This window comes from Piliocolobus tephrosceles, chromosome 5 (genome assembly GCF_002776525.5).
Source record: "Piliocolobus tephrosceles isolate RC106 chromosome 5, ASM277652v3, whole genome shotgun sequence".
Classification (NCBI taxonomy): Eukaryota; Metazoa; Chordata; class Mammalia; order Primates; family Cercopithecidae; genus Piliocolobus; species Piliocolobus tephrosceles.
Genome location: NC_045438.1, coordinates 119,528,490 through 119,547,224, shown reverse-complemented (window position 1 = coordinate 119,547,224; position 18,735 = coordinate 119,528,490). Strand labels below are relative to the sequence as shown.

At 35.8% G+C, this 18,735-nt stretch overlaps 1 protein-coding gene across 3 annotated transcripts in view; it reads right to left on the bottom strand.

The window, feature by feature from the left end:
• Positions 1-3,248: 3,248 nt before the first annotated feature.
• Positions 3,249-18,735, bottom strand: part of MMUT (methylmalonyl-CoA mutase) — a 35,644-nt gene continuing 20,157 nt past the window's right edge. For 2 of the 3 annotated variants that reach the window (XM_023212980.1, XM_023212981.1), the window contains exons 11-14: positions 15,644-15,775; positions 13,113-13,260; positions 8,394-8,561; positions 3,249-4,736 (exon numbers count right to left, since the gene is read on the bottom strand). In XM_023212980.1, the coding sequence (XP_023068748.1) occupies positions 4,608-4,736; positions 8,394-8,561; positions 13,113-13,260; positions 15,644-15,775 (577 nt within the window). In that variant the 3' untranslated portion in view covers positions 3,249-4,607. The remainder of the gene's footprint in view (positions 4,737-8,393; positions 8,562-13,112; positions 13,261-15,643; positions 15,776-18,735) is intronic. The other variant, XM_023212979.1, reaches the window with a different exon arrangement.

Genomic DNA, 18,735 nt, shown 5'->3' with positions numbered 1-18,735 from the left:
TTCTCTCTGCCCTGCTGCCATGTAAGACATGCCTTGCTTTCCCTTCACCGTCCGCCATGACTGTAAGTTCCCTGAGGCCTCCTCAGCCATGCAGAACTGTAAGTCAATTAAACCTCTTTTCTTTATAAATTACCTAGTCTCAGGTAGTTCTTTCTAGCCATGTGAAAACGGACAATACAGCAAACTAATACAAAACTTACACTATCTGTCATCTAATGATCAATTGCCAAAAAAGCAACACAACCCATAACCAGAAAGAAAATTAATTAATTAATTAATTAATGCAAACTCCAAAATGACAGAAATAATAGAATCATCTTGCAAAAACCTTAGCACAGCTAATATATTACAAATACATTCAAAATGTAAAGAAAATGTGACAAGAGAAATAGAAACCTATTAAAAAAAAAACAAAAACAAATGTAACTTTTAGAGATAAGAAACACAGTATCCAAATGAAAAATATGTCACTATTGTTAGGGAAAGAACCTCCTCACTTTTAGTTAGGAAATATACCATACAGAATTCTTGAATGACTTCACTAGCACTCTATTATCAGCAGACTATTAGTTGGAAACATATTTTCTGGATTCTCCAGTCTGGAGTTCTTTTTATATATTTTATATGTATTTTCTATATTTTTTTCAGTAACACTTTGTGCAAGACTTTGAAAGAGTCCAAGGCTCAACAAATGAACTTCCCTTCTTCAGATTATCTTTGGGATAGAACACTGCAGATAGGTAAGATGTGATGCAACTAGCTTACTTATAATATTGCTAGAAAGACTTTGCCTTCCCTGTAGTTATGGAACCCCGTCTGTTATAGCCAGAATTTCCATCCGAGTCTATTTACTCCTGACTCACTTGGGAAGAAGAGTCAATAGTGTCTATAATCAGAGCAGTCTTTACAGTAAAGGAAAAGTAGTGCCTGCTTGGTATAACAATTACTGTTAGTTGTTACGGTCTTGGAAAAGTCTTATGTATTTACCAATCCCAGTTGACATATATTCATTAATAACACAGAAGCTCTGAGAATTTTGTTTACAAGACTGGTTTTGAGAAAGTACATCCTCAGATATGTTTGATGCAAATGTTTCATTCAATACAAAAGTGATTCTTCAATATTTTTGTCACCAACCATATACGTACTGACTCTAAATTTTGGACCTTTCTGCGGAATAATGAATAGCAAATATGGGTAGTTATAAATCTTGATAATGTGACTTTCCTCAGATATGAATATGAAAACTGCTGAGTCTGGAGCCAGCAGACCCAGGTCTATACACGCTATAAATACCATGTCATCGTGGGTAAATCTTCTTCCTTTCTCTGCATCAGTTGCCTATCTATAAAGTGAGGAGATATGATGATTTTGTAATTGTAATGTGTCAGTTTAGCTAGAATAAACTACAGTCTCCAAAATTCTCTTTCTAGTATATTTCCAGTTAGGGTGAGATACAACAGCTAAGAGATTCCCTCTCTTTTGAGAATTGGAGGATGGAAAGGAGATGGTCATTCCGTAGCACACACACAAACACATTCTGCCAGTCGATCAAACACTAATCTCTGAATAATGCTGGAAAGAAATGTTGTAGATATAATTAAAGCCCCTAAACAGTTGGCTTTAATCAAAAGACAGATTATCCTGAGCAAGCCATCTGACTTAATCAGATAAAAGCTCACTAGATAAAGAAAATGATGTCACACATCTACACCATGGAATACTACGCAGCCTTAAAAAAGAATGAGTTTCATGTCCTTTGCAGGGACATGGGTGAAGCTGGAAACCATCATTCTCAGCAGTTTAACACAGGAACAGCAAATCAAACACCACATGTTTCATTCATAAGTGGGAGTTGAACAATTAGAACACATGGACACAGGGAGGGGAACATCATACACAGGGGCCTGGTGGGGGGGTTGGGGGGCAAGGGACGGGAGAACATCAGGACAAATACCTAATGCATGTGGGGTTTAAGAAACCTAGATGATGGGTTGATGGGTGCAGCAAACCACCATGCCACATATATACCTATGTAACAAACCTGCATGTTCTGCACATGTATCCTAGAACTTAAAGTATAATTACAAAATAAATAATAATTAATAAATAATAAAAAGGGCTTGAACCTTTCCTGAGCCCAGAGACTCCAGTCACTGAATCAACAACTGCTCTCCCTTCAGTCTACTATCTTCCTTTCCCTGAAGAAAACAAGCTTCAACTTATGCCTGTGGGGTTCCAGCCAACTCATAAACACACACACACACACACACACACACACACACACACACACACACAAACTCACACACATTCACACACACATTTCTCCTACTGATTCTTCTCTGATTGAATCCTAATTGATGTGAGTTTAAGTTAGTTAATGCCCGAGTTCCCTATTTCTTCAATTCAGAGGTGGATGTGTGTATGTGGTGTGTTTCTCACAGATGAACTTTTGATTCTTCATTAGCCTGTGAACAAAGCAAAGATATCTAGATCACACTGACTATGAATGCAACATCATCTTCCTATCTCTGTCAGTTACCTCACTGGCATCATGCATCATAAATATAATCTTACCAAAGATGAAATAGCTGTAACTAAGATTGGGCACTATTAGACTGATGAAGTGCTGACCTGTGAAACAACACATACCTCAGTAAGTTAAATTGCTTTGTACCGTATCTTTTGGTTGTGTTTTATAATTGTTACTGGAATCTTCTATCTTGAATTGGATGTTTTTGATGAAAGGAAATGAGGAAAGTAGTTATCTTCCTGATCCATTAATTATTTTCTTATACTATTTGGTGAATATGGGATAGCTTATCTGTATAAAACATCTATCCACTTTTTAAATATACTTGGTTATTTTCCCAATCATTTCCAAAAGTCTGCTCATTGTTGGCCATAGAAGTTTTCATTCAAAAATAAGGATAGAAATAAAATCAGATGAAATTTCTTTTGGAATCTAAATAACACTAAAGTGTTTAAGTTTTAACATTTCTTCAATTTAATGAGAAAATTTAATCTTAGAGTCAGGCCAGATTTAATTTCTATGAGTTATGCCACTGGATATTTCAGAAAATAGGTTTTCAAATATCAAGGTTATTGGAGCCAGTACTTCTGACTTCAGGTAAAACACACACACACACGCACACACACAATGGATATGAAATTTGGTAGCAGGTGGCTGCTATTCTTCCTTCCAAAGTAGTCCACTCAAAAGATACTGAATGTCAAGAACTGCAAACTCCTCAAAGATGAGTTTATGTCACGTCACCCAGCAGACAAGTGAACACATCACAGAAAGCAAATACTTATTAAATTAGTATGCATTGCTTTACAAGGAAAAGTCAATAAAATGGCATAGTGAATATATCATTGGACTTGAAGTCAGAGTGTTCATCTGTAAAATGGGAACAATAATCATGACAATACCATTCAGATAATCTTATTCTGAAAATTAAATACATTGTATTACAATGAGTTTGTAAATTCTACAGTAATATATCTATAATACTTTCCAAAAGATTGCTCTCTGATCTAACACAACAGAAATTTATTACAAAAGATAATTATTTATTTTATATTCATGTAATGGATCATGTTAACAATAAAAGACAACATTTCTTTTTTATTTTTAAAATTTTTATTTTTATTTTACATTCTGGGGAACATGTGCAGGATGCACAGATTTGTTACACAGGTAAATGACAACTTTCCTTCTTTAGTGAGCAAATCTTTCAATAAGCAAAGTACAGGTGTTCTCTGTGATATTTTTATCTTTGCAATTTATGTTTAATGAGCAAATCTATGCAAGGTAGCATCTTTCTAGATCTGGAAAGTTGAATTCTTTCTATATCAGATCTACACTCACAGTTGACATCACCACTCTAGACAAAGCCAAAACTACAACCTAAGCACTTTCATTTAAAGGAATGTTCATAAACATCTACTCTCCTGAGTCTTGAGCAAAGTCCAGAAATAACAAGGTCAAATGGTCATGCTCAGGAAGAAAGTAAAATCAGACTTGAAGAAATATGATGTCAAATTCCCCATATTCCAACCTGCTGTGCTTGATTTCAATACTACTTTTATCAAGGTGATTCTGGTAGAATTTGGCTGAGGACTCCACCCAAAATCTCTTTCACCACGTAAATACACTCCACTAGTTTTTCAAGATAGGTGTTTATTAATATATGGATTTTATTTTCTGGTGCTCAAGACATGTAATGCTAAACTGAAAAATGAGACTAGTCAGAGTTTTTTAGATATAGTTTAATTCTCAATATAAAAAGTAAACAGATTTATAAGAAACATTCTAATAAATACATCACCATGATTTTTAAAAATAATACCTTTGTCTAGAGTTCTTGATAAAGTATTGTTATAGAGAGGTTTTAGAGATTTTATTTTTTAATTTTTGAAGTGAAACTGTATGTACATACACATAGCATGACGCCAGGCTTATAAGTAAGATATTTTAAAGTAAAGCTTTCAAGGAAAGTACAAATCAGGTATTAAAATTAAATTGAAGACATAGCTTTACTCTCTTCTTTGATCATAACTAAAATAATATTTTAGAAAAAAGCTAGAACAAAAACAGGAAATTATACAGATTGCTGCTTCTTTTCCAAACACTTCTCAATATCATCAAGCACTTGAACGGCAGCCTTTGGAATTCGAGTCCCAGGACCAAATACATTGGAAACACCAACTTCAAACAGAAATTCATAATCCTGTCAAAAGAATTTGTTTAATTAATAAGAGACACTATTTCCATTTTCAAGGACATAAAACGCTATCCTTTCTTCTTTGTCCCTCAAATACCCAACACCTTCTCAACTGGTATACTATTGGCATGTGGGTCTAAAATATTCTTCCTTGATTGGGAGTGCTACTAATAGCCCTCAGCACCAGTCTCTCAGCCCACATTATTTAAAAAACAAAACACTCCGCCCATTTTCTAAATACCTCTATGTGTTGTTTGTGGTGGGAAGCTGGATATCCTAACTGAGAACTTCTGAGCCTTAAGTCATAATTTTCTCTCACCTAAATTTTCACTACTTGTCATTATTTGTGTTAAACTTAGTATCATATGATAAGTTTGAGCCTAAAAAACCATTTTCTCCTAGGTATTCTGTCTGCAGTTAGTGAATGGTGGCACTTTGAATTTGGACACCTGATAGATTTCCTACAAATGAAAATAAGCCCATTTTTTTTTTCATTCTCTGTTGCTGTTTTATTTTATTTATTTATTTATTTTTTATTTTTTGAAGCGGAGTCTCGCTGTGTCACCCAGGCTGGAGTGCAGTGGCGCGATCTCGGCTCACTGCAAGCTCCGCCTCCGGGTTCCTGCCATTCTCCTGCCTCAGCCTCCCGAGTAGCTGGGACTACAGGCGCCGCCACCACACCCGGATAATTTTTTGTATTTTTAGTAGAGACGGGGTTTCACCACGTTAGCCAGGATGGTCTCGATCACCTGACCTCATGATCTGCCCGCCTCAGCCTCCCAAAATGCTGGGATTACAGGCACGAGCCACTGCGCCCACCATTTTTAGTTTATTGTAACAGTCAAAGTATGAGTCAAAAGATAGCAAGGGCACAAATAACCCTGCAGGATTTAGGCTATTTTAACATCTGAACATTTGTAGCTACAATATCGATTGCGGTTAGGATGTGCTATAAGAACCTGATCCTTATCCAATAGAGTGATCATATATGACAGGACAGTCTGATGAGTGATCATATATGACAGGACAGTTTATTGTTGCAGCACCCTTTTTAAGAGCACCCGTTTCTACTCTCAAGTGACCATATTTGGATGATAAATTATATGGTCAAGCTAATTACTCCCCAACTACTACTTTTCTGTCTCTATTATATAACTGTAATATTCTTATAATACTATAATGTTGCAATAGAACTTAACACATCTCATTGAACTCGTCTCCTTCTAGTCTGTGAAATTCTGAGAGCAGAGATCATGTCCAATCTGTTTCCCTGGTACCTGACACATAAAAGTGCTCAAAACATGTCATTGTTCTTGAGTAGATGCTACAGAGTTTAAGAGCTCATAAGGGAACTGAATGAAACATGTAATAACAATCATCTCTAAATTGGAGACGGTCAGATTAATAGGTCATATACTTCTCTCCTTCCTAAAAATCCCATGTACCATTTGTCCTGACATCTGAGTTATGGATTTAGAATGGAGGATTCAACTGGAAGAGAACTGCAAGATGTTGCAACTGCAAAAAGGGTATATGACTTACCTAACTCTTTCTTACATAAGCCTTGTAAAATATACCTTTGTGAGAGGGTAAAATGTTAGCAGTAAGTGAATCTGGGTAAAGGGTATACAGACATTTTTTGTACTATTTTTATTTTTGCAACTTATCTGTTAGTTTGAAATTATTTCCAAATAAAAATATATGTTTGAATGTCCTCCACTTAGCTGGGCCAGGGATAGCACTGTACCTGCTTCAGGATGGAAGCAGGCATCGTGAGTCTGCTCAAGTTGCTGAAAAAAACTTGGAGGCGACTGCTGCTAAGAGAGTTAGAAAATCCTGACTGTAGTAACATACTGGTGAGGACAGATCACGTTTATTCATTTAATCAGACTGCAGAAACGGTAAGCTCCACATGGCAGAGGCTGTATCTGTTTGATTAGCCACTAGATATTAGTGCCTTCTAATTTAAAACTAAGTGACCTTTAATTGAATAATAGCAACATTTTACATATTCACTGCAACCAAATAGTGAGAAAATAAGGGTATTAACTGCTATAATTATATAATATAGGATACCTATATTCACACAAAAGTATAACACAGAAAATGGTCCTTATCCTCAGTTGTTAAATTCATGAGAAAAATCACATGGAAAACACCTAAAGATGTTCTAAGTAATTTAAATATCCAGAGAATTAATACAACTTATTTGAAATACAATTCTTGAAAATGTCAGCTCACTTATATAACAGGCCTACATTTTTTTTCTCAACATGAATTCCAATCCAAATGTTTTCTACTGGCTAATTATTTTGGTCCTTACATTTTAATACCATGCCTAGGTATCACAGACTCTAAAACTGCAACACTGATAGAAGTGTTCTGCGGATAGACTGCAATAAAAAATAACTACCCTTTATTTTCTCAAATAATGACCTATTTTAGGAATGTAATAGGCAAGTATATTAACAAAAAGAATTTTGTGTTGATTATATCACATTAAATAATGTGCCGTTGGAAAGAAAATAAATATGTAGTTTGTTCACTAGCCCCACTTTATTACGAATCTCACAACCTTATTCATATGAATTTTCTCCTTTCACGAGTAGTATATTAATGCACTATTCTATATTCTGAGTTTTAATGGAGGAAAAAAAAAAGCTGTAGAGCTGGAAACAAGGTCACACTTCACTGATGGATTCCTGCTATAGCAATGGGGCCTTTGTAGCATCTATGAATCATTTACTTACAGTGACCTCATATACAGTTCTTTTAACTTGACATTTTTTCCATTCTCAGTAAAAAAGAAAATCTTGATATAATTGAGAACTGGATTGGAAATAGAACCTATTTGTATCTTAAATAACTACTTTAACTGGCCAGGAATGTCATATGTGGAAGGTGTCTCCCTACCTCACTAATAAATTAACTGATATCATTGTAGGTAACATCTATTTCTCCTTTCCTAAGAGGACTCACAGTTTTGTTCATGTATTCACCTCCTCCCCATTCAGCCTATAATTTTCAAGACAAGCTGATTCTATTTATGTCTGCAATAGGATATTTTTGGCTCCTGAAATACCATACCCTAATCAAATTAGCTTAAATAATAAAGGGTTTTATAGGGCCATGTAAATGATATAGCTCTGAGGTAAGATAACATTTAGGGATGGGACCATCCTGGAGGAAAAGGACAAGGTCGCTCCTTCTAAATAGAAGCAAGCAAACTAAAGGACTCATCCCACCCCCAGGACAAGGAATACTCACTATATCTCTGACTAGGGTTTGACATATTCACTGTGTATTTACTACCACTGTTCTCTACTCCACTTAGGAGTTTTATTACTTTAATCCTTTTCTTTCTCCATAACTGTTTATTGAGAATGAAGGTAGACATCTGGCATAGGTTACTGGTTTGCAAGGAGGTAGTTCTCTCACTGAAGCTTTGTAAAGTGTTAAGTTAAATTATAGATAATGAATTGCAATATAACGTGAATATAAAACAACACTGTCCACTTTTAGACCTTCTAGAACTTATTTAGTGAAATCAACAGGAAATAAATTTGTTGTAGATTTAGGAACATATTATCTTTAGAACCACATAGAAGCTATCATTACTCAGGATTCCCATCACAGTACTAGAAAAATAGAGATGAAAAATACCTGAGGCGGTATCACCCCTCCACACATGACAAGAATATCTGGCCGTCCAAGGGAGTTAAGTTCTTTGATGAGTTCAGGAACTAGGGTTTTATGACCAGCAGCAAGGGTGCTTACGCCCACAGCATGCACATCTGCATCCACGGCCTGCTGGGCCACTTCATGAGGAGTCTAAACAGTCAGAAAGTAAAGATAAATCATTGTTTATTACTAGATAATGACTATAAAAACCCTGGAATACTATCTAGGCAATACCATTCAGAACATACTAATAGGCAAAGACTTCACGATGAAGATGCCAAAAGCAATTACAACAAAAGCAAAAATTGACAAATGAGATCTAATTAAACTAAAAAGCATCTGCACTAAAAAGGATACCGTCAACAGAGTAAACAGAACACCTACAGAACGGGAGAAAATTTTTGCAAACTGTGAATCTGACAAAGGTCTAATATCTGCATCTATAAAAAATTTAAACAAATTTACAAAAAAGAAAACATTAAAAAGTGAGCAAAAGACATGAACAGACACTTTTCAAAAACAACATACATGTGGCTAACAATCATATTTAAAAAAAAGCTCAAAATCACTGATTGTTAGAGAACTGCAAATAAAAATCCCAATGAGATACTATTTCACACCAGTCAGAATGGCTATTATTAAAAAGTCGAAAAATAACAGATGCTAGCAAGGTTGTGGAGAAAAAGGAACGTTTATACACTGTTGATGAGAGTGTAAATTAGTTCAACCATTGTAGATGACAGTGTGGTGATTCCGCACAGACCTAAAAACAGAAATACCTCCCAACCCAGCAATCCCATTACTGTACATATACCCAAATGAATAGAAATCTTTTCATTATAAAAACACATGCATGCAGCTGGGCACGGTGGCTCAGGCCTGTAATTCCAGCACTTTGGGAGGCAGAGGCGGGTGGATCACTTGAGGTCAAGAGTTTGAGACCAGCCTGGCCAACATGGTGAAACCCATCTCTACTAAAAATACAAAAATTAGCCAGGTATAGTGGCACGTGCCTGTAGTCCCAGCTTCTCATATGACTGAGGCAGAAGACTCGCTTGAACCCAGGAGGTGGAAGTTTCAGTGAGCCAAGATCATACCACTACACTCCAGCATGATGGACGAAAGAGTGAGACTCTCAAAAAAAAAAAAAAAAAAAAAAAAAATACACATTCACATGTATGTTCATTGTAGCACTACTCACCACAGCAAAGACATGGAATCAAGCTAAATGCCCATCAATGATAGACTGGATAAAGAAAATGTGATACATACACACTAAAGAATACTATGCAGCCAGAAAAAAAGAATGAGATTGTGTCCTTTGCAGGAACATGGATAAAGCTGGAAGCCATTATCCTCAGCAAACTAACACAGGGACAGAAAAACCAAATACCACATGTTCTTTCTTATAAGTGGGAGCTAAATGATGAGAACACATGGACACAAAGAAGGCAAAGAGGGAAACAACACACACTGGAGCCTATCAGAGGTTAGAGGAGCAGGAGGAGGGAGAGGATCAGGAAAAATAACTAATGGGTACTAGGCTTAATGACACAAGTTTGCCTATATAACAAACCTAAACATGTACCCCTGAACTTAAAACAAAAGTTAATAATAATAATAATAATATTTTTTTGAATACTAAAAGAATGTTTCCTCAAATGTTGGAGGTCTTCCTAATGTAATGCCTACAGGTATCAGAAACTTTTAAATTTAATATTTATCATTATATTATTTCCCTCAGAGAACTTTGTTCTGATTATCTACATTTTTCATCAAATTTTCTGAAAGCAATAAGTCAATCCCTAATTTTTAGTGTTTGCTGATTTTTATGTTGTGAATATTCCAACCATAGCCAATTTCACCCTATTAACATGACATTACTAAATGCAAAGCAGAAAAGATGCACAATAGTCACACAATTATACAATATCTCTACCATATAGATAAAATAGATGGAAATAACCTAAAGAGCAGACAATAATAAAATATAGTAAGTATAGGGAGTGATGAGTTTTTAGTACTTATCACCTTTGGTTTTAAGCAATAGTAAAAGGTCTAATCTCTAGAATCTATAAGGAACTTAAATTAGATACCATTTCACACCATGAAAAACAACTGGCTTTTGAAATTCTTAAAAATTTAATTCCTGGAGGCCTCGCTATTCCTTAGTGGTTCTATCAATCCTGCCTACATATCTGTAAGTAGTCCCTCCATTAAATTATATATAATAAATCTTTATTTATATATAAGATTTATATATAAATAAATCTTCAAAATCCTAGCTGAGATTTGGTTTCTCTTGAGATCCTGACATTGCTCTAGTTAAGGTCTTCACTGTTTCTCATTTTTTTTCTTCACCGGACTCCTTGCATCTAGTTGCAGCTCTTTTCCATCCACTTCAGAGAGTGATTTTTACTAGAAAGCGAATGGCACTGTGCTTCTGAAACAAACAAAAGTTTCAAGGATCAACAAACATAAGTTTCTGGGTTTCTTGTAACAATTGAGATGCCCTGCTTGTCCATATTTTAGTTACAGTAATTTTCATGCTCTGATGTAATTACAAGTAAGTAAATTTCTCTTTGTTAGGAGATTGTAACCTCCTTGAGGACAAAATTGTATCCTACTCAACTCAGAGCCTAGCATCTGGTAGATGATTAATAAATATGTAGCAGATAAGGCTTTTCATATAAAATTATTACAATGTACTTTTTAGAAAAATTTTGTTTGTATTATCATTCTATGGAAAATGTCAGTATAATTTATCTCCAGCAAATTATTTTCCTAAGTCTAAGTCTAATATTCTGTGACTAAGTAACATATTAGTAGAGAGCTAAAAAACAACAACAAAAATAAACAAAAATAACCTTACTTATGAATTGAGCTTATATTGCTATTTGATTTCCTTTTCAAAACACTTTTCACCAATCCCATGTGGGCTATCTTTCCCACAAAATATTAGTCAAATCTCAATAAAGAGTACAATAAGATCTTTGAAAGTAATCTTCATAGTTCCAGGCATAATCAGTTTTAGTTCTGAATTGACACTTTTAAAAGTCTGATAGATTAATTATATTTTATTTTTATTTCTATCATAATTAATTAGACTATATGTGTTATGGTTAATACTGAGTGTCGACTTGGTTGAAGGATACAAAATATTGACCCTGAGTGTGTCTGTGAGGGTGATGTCAAAGGAGATTAACATTTGAGTCAGTGGGCTAGGAAAGGGCTAGACCCATCCTTAATCTGGGTGGCCACCATCTAATGAGCTGCCAGCACGGCTAGAATATAAGCAGGCAAAAAAATGTGCAAAGAGAGACTGGCCTAGCTTCCAAGCCTACATCTTTCTCCCGTGGTGGATGCTTCTTGCCCTCGAACATCAGACTCCAAGTACTTCAGTTCGGGAACTTGGACTGGCTCTCCTTGCTCCTCAGCCTGCAAAAGACCTATTGTGGGACCTTGTGATCATGTGAGTTAACACTTAATAAACTCCCCCTTACATATATATATATATATAAAGGCTGGGGGAGAGAAGGCAGGGTGGCAGGAGTGGAGACCATGGGTATTTGAGCCACTTTCTCATGTAATTTACTTGTGCCTTCAGGACCTGCTCAAGTCCGATCACATATATACCACTTCCATTTGATGATGGAATACTGCTATGCATGACCCACTTTATGGTTAGATGGGTCAGAAAGCACCCAGTTCATGATAGGCAGTTCAGCTTGCATGGTGACTTGATGACCCATAGTCAAACGTTCAGTTTCCACCAAAGCCCAGTAACAGGCCAAGAACTGTCTCTCAAAAGGAGAGTAGGTATCTGCAGAAGATGGCAGGACCTTACTTCAAAATCCTAGAGGCCTCTGCTGTGATTCACCTATGGAGGCCTGCCAAAGGCTCCAAACATCATTGCTATCTGCCACTGACACCTCAAGCACCCTTGGATCTGCTGGGTCATATGGCCCGAGTGGCAAAGCAGCTTGCACAGCAGCCTGGACCTGTTGCAGAGCCTTCTCCTATTCTGGACCCCACTCAAAAGTGGCAGCCTTTCGGGTTACCTGATAAATAGGCTAGAGTAACACACCCAAATGAGGAATGTGTTGCCTCCAACAATCCAAATAGGCTCACTAGGTGTTGTTCCTCTTTCTTGGTTTTAGTAGGGGACAAATTCAGCAATTTATCCTTCACCTTTGAAGGAGTATCTCAACAGGCCCCACACCACTGGACCCCTAGAAATCTTACTGAGGTAGAAGGTCTCTGAATTTTAGACAGATTTATTTCCCATCCTCTGGCATGCAAATGTCTCACCAATAAGTCCGATGTGTTTGCTACTTCTTGCTCACTGGATTTAATCAGCATAACGTCATCAATTAATGGACCAGTGTGGTATCTTGCAGAGGTGAAAAGTGATCAAGATCTCTCCGAATAAGATTATGACAAAGCCGGAGAGTTAATAAACCCCTGCAGTAGGACAGTAAAGGTATATTGCTGGCCTTGCCAGCTGAAGGCAAATTGCTTCTGGTGGGCCTTATGGGCAGGAATGGAGAGAAAGGCATTTGCCAAGTCAGTGGCTGTATACCAGTTACCAGGAGGTGTGTTAATTTGCTCAATGTCTTGGTCTGTCATCATTTTACTACTATTTCTAAATGTAAGTGACTAGTACATACTTTTGAAATTCCCCCCAACAGTTTTTAGTACCTGGAAAAGAGGGCCTATGTCCACATCAAAACCAAGATCAGCAAATCCTGTAGCTATAACTTTTGCTCCTCTGTCATGGCCATCTTGTCCCATTTTTGCTACAAGAAGACGAGGTCTGCGACCTTCACGTTCCATGAATTTATGAACCCTAAAAAACATTTAAAAATATATCAGTAGTTAGATATTAATTTTCCAAAGGTAAGATATAAAAACTAATTTATTCATGGCAAATCTTTCAAGTTATTGAAAAACACTTAATTTGTTTACTTGTATTTTGGGGTGTTGTTGTTGTTGTTCTATTTGTTTGATTTCCAATTTTTATTTTACATTCAGGGGTACATGTGCAGGTTTGTTACACAGTTAAACATGTGCCATGGTGAACAGCTGCATAGATCACCCCATCACCTAGGTATTAAGGCCAGCATCCATTAGCTATTCTTCCTGATGCTCTCCCTGATCCCATCCATATTTTGTTAATGTATCTATTTACATTGAAAACTCCATTAAAGCCATCTCCCCCTTAGAGGAAAATCTGAAAGATGGCACAGACTGTAAGCACATAACACTGAGAACATCACGGTGAAGTAAGACAAAAAATGACAACGTCCCACCTTCATGAGTCAGTGTACAGAGTACAACATGCAGAAAGATTTAAATATAAGTGAAAAAGTGACTTTATAGTCATTTACACATATATGTGACAGACTAGCTACTTTGAATTGTCCATATCTCATCTACCCTTCATAAGTGTGAACTCTCCCAAGCTAAGAGCAACATGGTTTCTTATAATGCTAAATAATCAAAATGCTTGCTTGCTCCACCGACAAATTCACTTCCAACACAAAAAAGCACTTATCTTTGTTAAAAGAAAAAAAGTTGCACTTTGATGACTTTTACCTTGGCTGTTTTGATATTTACCTAGTGTACAAGTATTGAAATTCAGTTTTTAATGGGAAGCTTGTTACAGAGGTTGGAAAGACCAATCATCAAAAAGCTAGTTTTTACATTTGAGAGATATGATCACATTAATATATATTTCCAAGTCATGCTGTGGAAGTATAAGTTATTATCAGTTCAATAAATACTGATTGTAATGTATGCATAGATGCCAACTAAATGTTTACTTTCAATTACGAAAATTAAGATTTTATAATTATTCAAGCAATAAATAATGTAAACAAATTGAAAAAATATGAAACTCTACCAGAGTAAGCAGACTGAAATATAAATACCTGGAGGACATGAAGCAGTATCATTGTTAGTTAAACATCTGTTTGACATGAGAAACTCCTGAAGGGGACCATAGTGAAAGTTCAAAATAGTATTAATTATATGAAAACTAATATTATTAGTTTCAATATTTAATATTTATTATTAAATAAAAACAACCCCATCAAAAAGTGGGCAAAGGATATGAACAGACACTTCTCAAAAGAAGACATTCATGCAGCCAACAGACACACGAAAAAATGCTCATCATCATTCGCCATCAGAGAAATGCAAATCAAAACCACAATATGATACCATCTCACACCAGTTAGAAGGGCAATCATTAAAAAATCAGGAAACAACAGGTGCTGGAGAGGATGTGGAGAAACAGGAATACTTTTACACTGTTGGCGGGACTGTAAACTAGTTCAACCATTGTGGAAAACAGTGTGGCGATTCCTCAAGGATCTAGAACTAGAAATATCATTTGACCTAGCCATCCCATTACTGGGGATATACCCAAAGGATTATAAAACATGCTGCTATAAAGACACATGCACACGTATGTTTACTGCAGCACTATTCACAATAGCAAAGACTTGGAATCAACCCAAATGTCCATCAGTGACGGACTGGATTAAGAAAATGTGGCACATATACACCATGGAATACTATGCAGCCATAAAAAAGGATGAGTTCGTGTCCTTTGTAGGGACATGGATGCAGCTGGAAACCATCATTCTCAGCAAACTATCGCAAGAACAGAAAACCAAACACTGCATGTTCTCACTCATAGGTGGGAATTGAACAATGAGATCACTTGGACTCAGGAAGGGGAATATCACACACCGGGGCCTGTTGTGGGGAGGGGGAAGAGGGGAGGGAGGAAGAATAGCATTAGGAGATATACCTAATATAAATGGGTGCAGCACACTAACATGGCACATGTATACATATGTAACAAACCTGCATGGTGTGCACATGTACCCTAGAACTTAAAGTATAATAATAATAAAAAAAAAAAATAAATAAATAAAATAAAATAAATATTATCATGTACATATTATAATGATAGTACAGATATATATCATGTATATTTCTAATTATATATTATATGTAATGAATAAATTATATACTCAATATATTATGTTATATAGTCTATATAATATAAATAATATAATTAATATTTAATTTGCTATTTATTATTTTAAAATTCAACAAGTTTCTCAGTTGTATTTAAGGAAATTAAGCTCCCAGTAGATTCAAGGGGATTCTGTTAACAGAAAAGATGAAATTCTGGCCTAAGAAACCTTACATATTACCTCTTGATAGCAGATGTTATCTCTTTACTTTCTCCAAATTCCTGGAGATATGCTCCACTCACCATTCGATCATTTGCTTTATGTTCACCAAATACCTTTTTCAGGGCATCTGTGATTTCTCCCACTGTACATCTGAAACAAGAAATGGTGGTTCCATCAACTTCATTATTTTGTGATAAAGATATATATTTACCATAACATTCAATATAATTAAACATATTTTATTACCTAAGACTGTTTATTAAGAATAGACTGTAAAAATGTAAAATAAGAATGTTTTTGGCCGGGTGCGGTGGCTCAAGCCTGTAATCCCAGCACTTTGGGAGGCCAAGACGGGTGGATCACGAGGTCAGGAGATCCAAGACCATCCTGGCTAACCCGGTGAAACCCCCTCTCTACTAAAAAATACAAAAAACTAGCCGGGCGAGGTGGCGGGCACCTGTAGTCCCAGCTACTCGGGAGGCTGAGGCAGGAGAATGGCGTGAACCCAGGAGGCGGAGCTTGCAGTGAGCTGAGATCCGGCCACTGCACTCCAGCCTGGGCGACAGAGCGAGACTCCATCTCAAAAAAAAAAAGAATGTTTTTAATGTATTATGAAAGCATCTCTTCTGAAAATACTTGTGAAAAATTTATTCTGGATGCCTTTATGCAACCAATTCTCTTTTCAACATTTGTCAATCAAGAAATGACTGAGTGACCTAATAATTATATATATAGACAAGTACCTTAAGGTTGCTGAATAATTCACCACTAAACACAAATAGATAAAGAGAAACACTCCCATAAATATTTTTTGATAAGAAGTAAATCTTTTAGCATATTCCATCCATTTGTTCACTAACTCATCCAACATTAGCTGTGTGCCTATTATGTGCCAGATATTACTATATCTCTATACCTACTAGAGCAACAGTAACAAATGAGACCAAAGAAAAAGTGCTTGTTCTTATAGACATTAACATCTGTAACATCTAGTCAGAGGATGCACATGATAAACAACTAAATTAATAAATTAGTAAGATAATTTCATAAGGTAATAAGTACTATAAAGACACTAAACCAGGCAAAGATGGAATGGGGTGTCTGGAAGAACTATTTTAAAGTTACTGAAGATGTGAAGATATGACTTTTGAACTAAGATATAAATTATAAAAAAGGGGATCCCAAGGGAACATAATAGAGTAAGAGTGTTTGAAAAAGGAAGCACTAAAAGCAAAGGCTCTGAGATGTAGGAAAATATGTTTTATGTTCTAAAAATAGAAAGAAGGGCATTATGAACACATCATGTTGAGGAAAGTGGTATAAGATGAGGTCAGAGAAATGGGCAAGAGTCACATCTAGCATATCTTGCAGACTATCGAAAGATTAGGTTTTAATCTAAAAGGAATAGGCAACCGTCAAAGGACTTTAATAAAAGTCATCTCATGTAAATGACGAGTTAATGGGTGCAGCACACCAACATGGCACATGTATACATATGTAACAAACCTGCACATTGTGCACATGTACCCTAGAACTTAGAGTATAATAATAAAAAAAGTCATCTAATTTCTTTTATGAAATCAGTAGTAGAAAAAAACAACACATACTATTTATATTATACCTTAACCAGTTAAAGCAACATATTTTTTTAAAAGTTCATTATATTAAGAAATAAACACTTAAAAGCAAAAGTAATCTATTTAATGATGTTGCCATATATTGGGAGAAAATTTTCCGTGGGTCACTTGCGTTTCTTCACATCCTGTGGGGCAAAGCACTGATGGCTCTTTATTCTGGACTATATTTTCAAAGATGTCTGTAGAGTGAATTGCCTTAGAAGACAGGACTATTGGCTACCCCCAGAGCAAAGGGTAGGTATGCTTTCTGTCCAATATAATAATGCCTCCCTCTAGAACAATGGGGGCCATGCTTATTACCCATTACAAAAGATTCAGAATCCCTAAGCTCAGGGTTTCTCTCCTTGAAAGTAACCCAATACACTGTACAAGAGGTATCACCTAGCAGCCCTTTTTACATCAGTCACATCAATTGGGCATCAAAGGAACTAGCCCAAACCTGCTGATGTTATGGCTATTAATACTGTAGTAACAAACTGTCATTAGGTTCTGATCCAGGGATCTCATATCATCAACCAGCACCCCACTAAACAGGATAACTTGCTAGCTTACAAGAAGGATAATATTTCAGACCCCTTCTGGTTCTTAATATAATGAATTTATTTATATATTGATATATATAATGAGATAATTTTAAATAACAACAAATAGAAAAATAATAACAATTAACACATTAAGTGCCATATTCTGTTTCAGGAACTATTTTTAATGCTTTAATGTCTTCTCACAACAATCCTATTGGGTAGTAAGTACAAAAAATTTCACTTTGCCAAATATCATGTCTATGGTAACACAGAAGCAGATATAACATGAGATTAGATTCTGTTTTTTACTTAGCCTTTTTAAAATGCAGGATGACAAAAGTTAGCAGACGAAGGAGCATGTTAAGGGTTACAAATGGCAAAAAGTTTCAAGAAGGAAGAGGTGGTCAATAATGTTAAATACTGTAGAGAATTCAAGATATGGACTAAAAATTATCCACAATATCAGACAAAGAGGGGGTCACTAGTGAACTTAGTAAGATCAATTATATTATAGTAGAAAATCAAATGCAGTAGACCAAAATGTCAACAGGAGATAGAAGACTAGTAACAATTAACAAGTATTCTACTCCTAAAAGAACACATGGCTCTAATAACAAGGGAAGGACTGGGATGGGAGTGTGGGGAAGTTGGTTACTCTTCTGGTTGCTTCATGGTTAAAACTAATTCAAAAACAATGGGATGGCAAGTTTTTCCTATTAATTCTGAGATTAATGTTCCCCTCCCCTCCCAGAGCCATTTTAACTGGTAAAATATCAAGGTAATAGGCATAAACCTAGTGATATACTTGAGAGTTCAACACATTTCAACCTGTGAATCAGTGAAATGGATTCATTTCAACAGTTTCAAAATTCCTCAGCCACAGTAAAATGTACAATTATTAATACATTTCACTCAAAATATATGAATGTTTTAAATACAGAGGATTTTA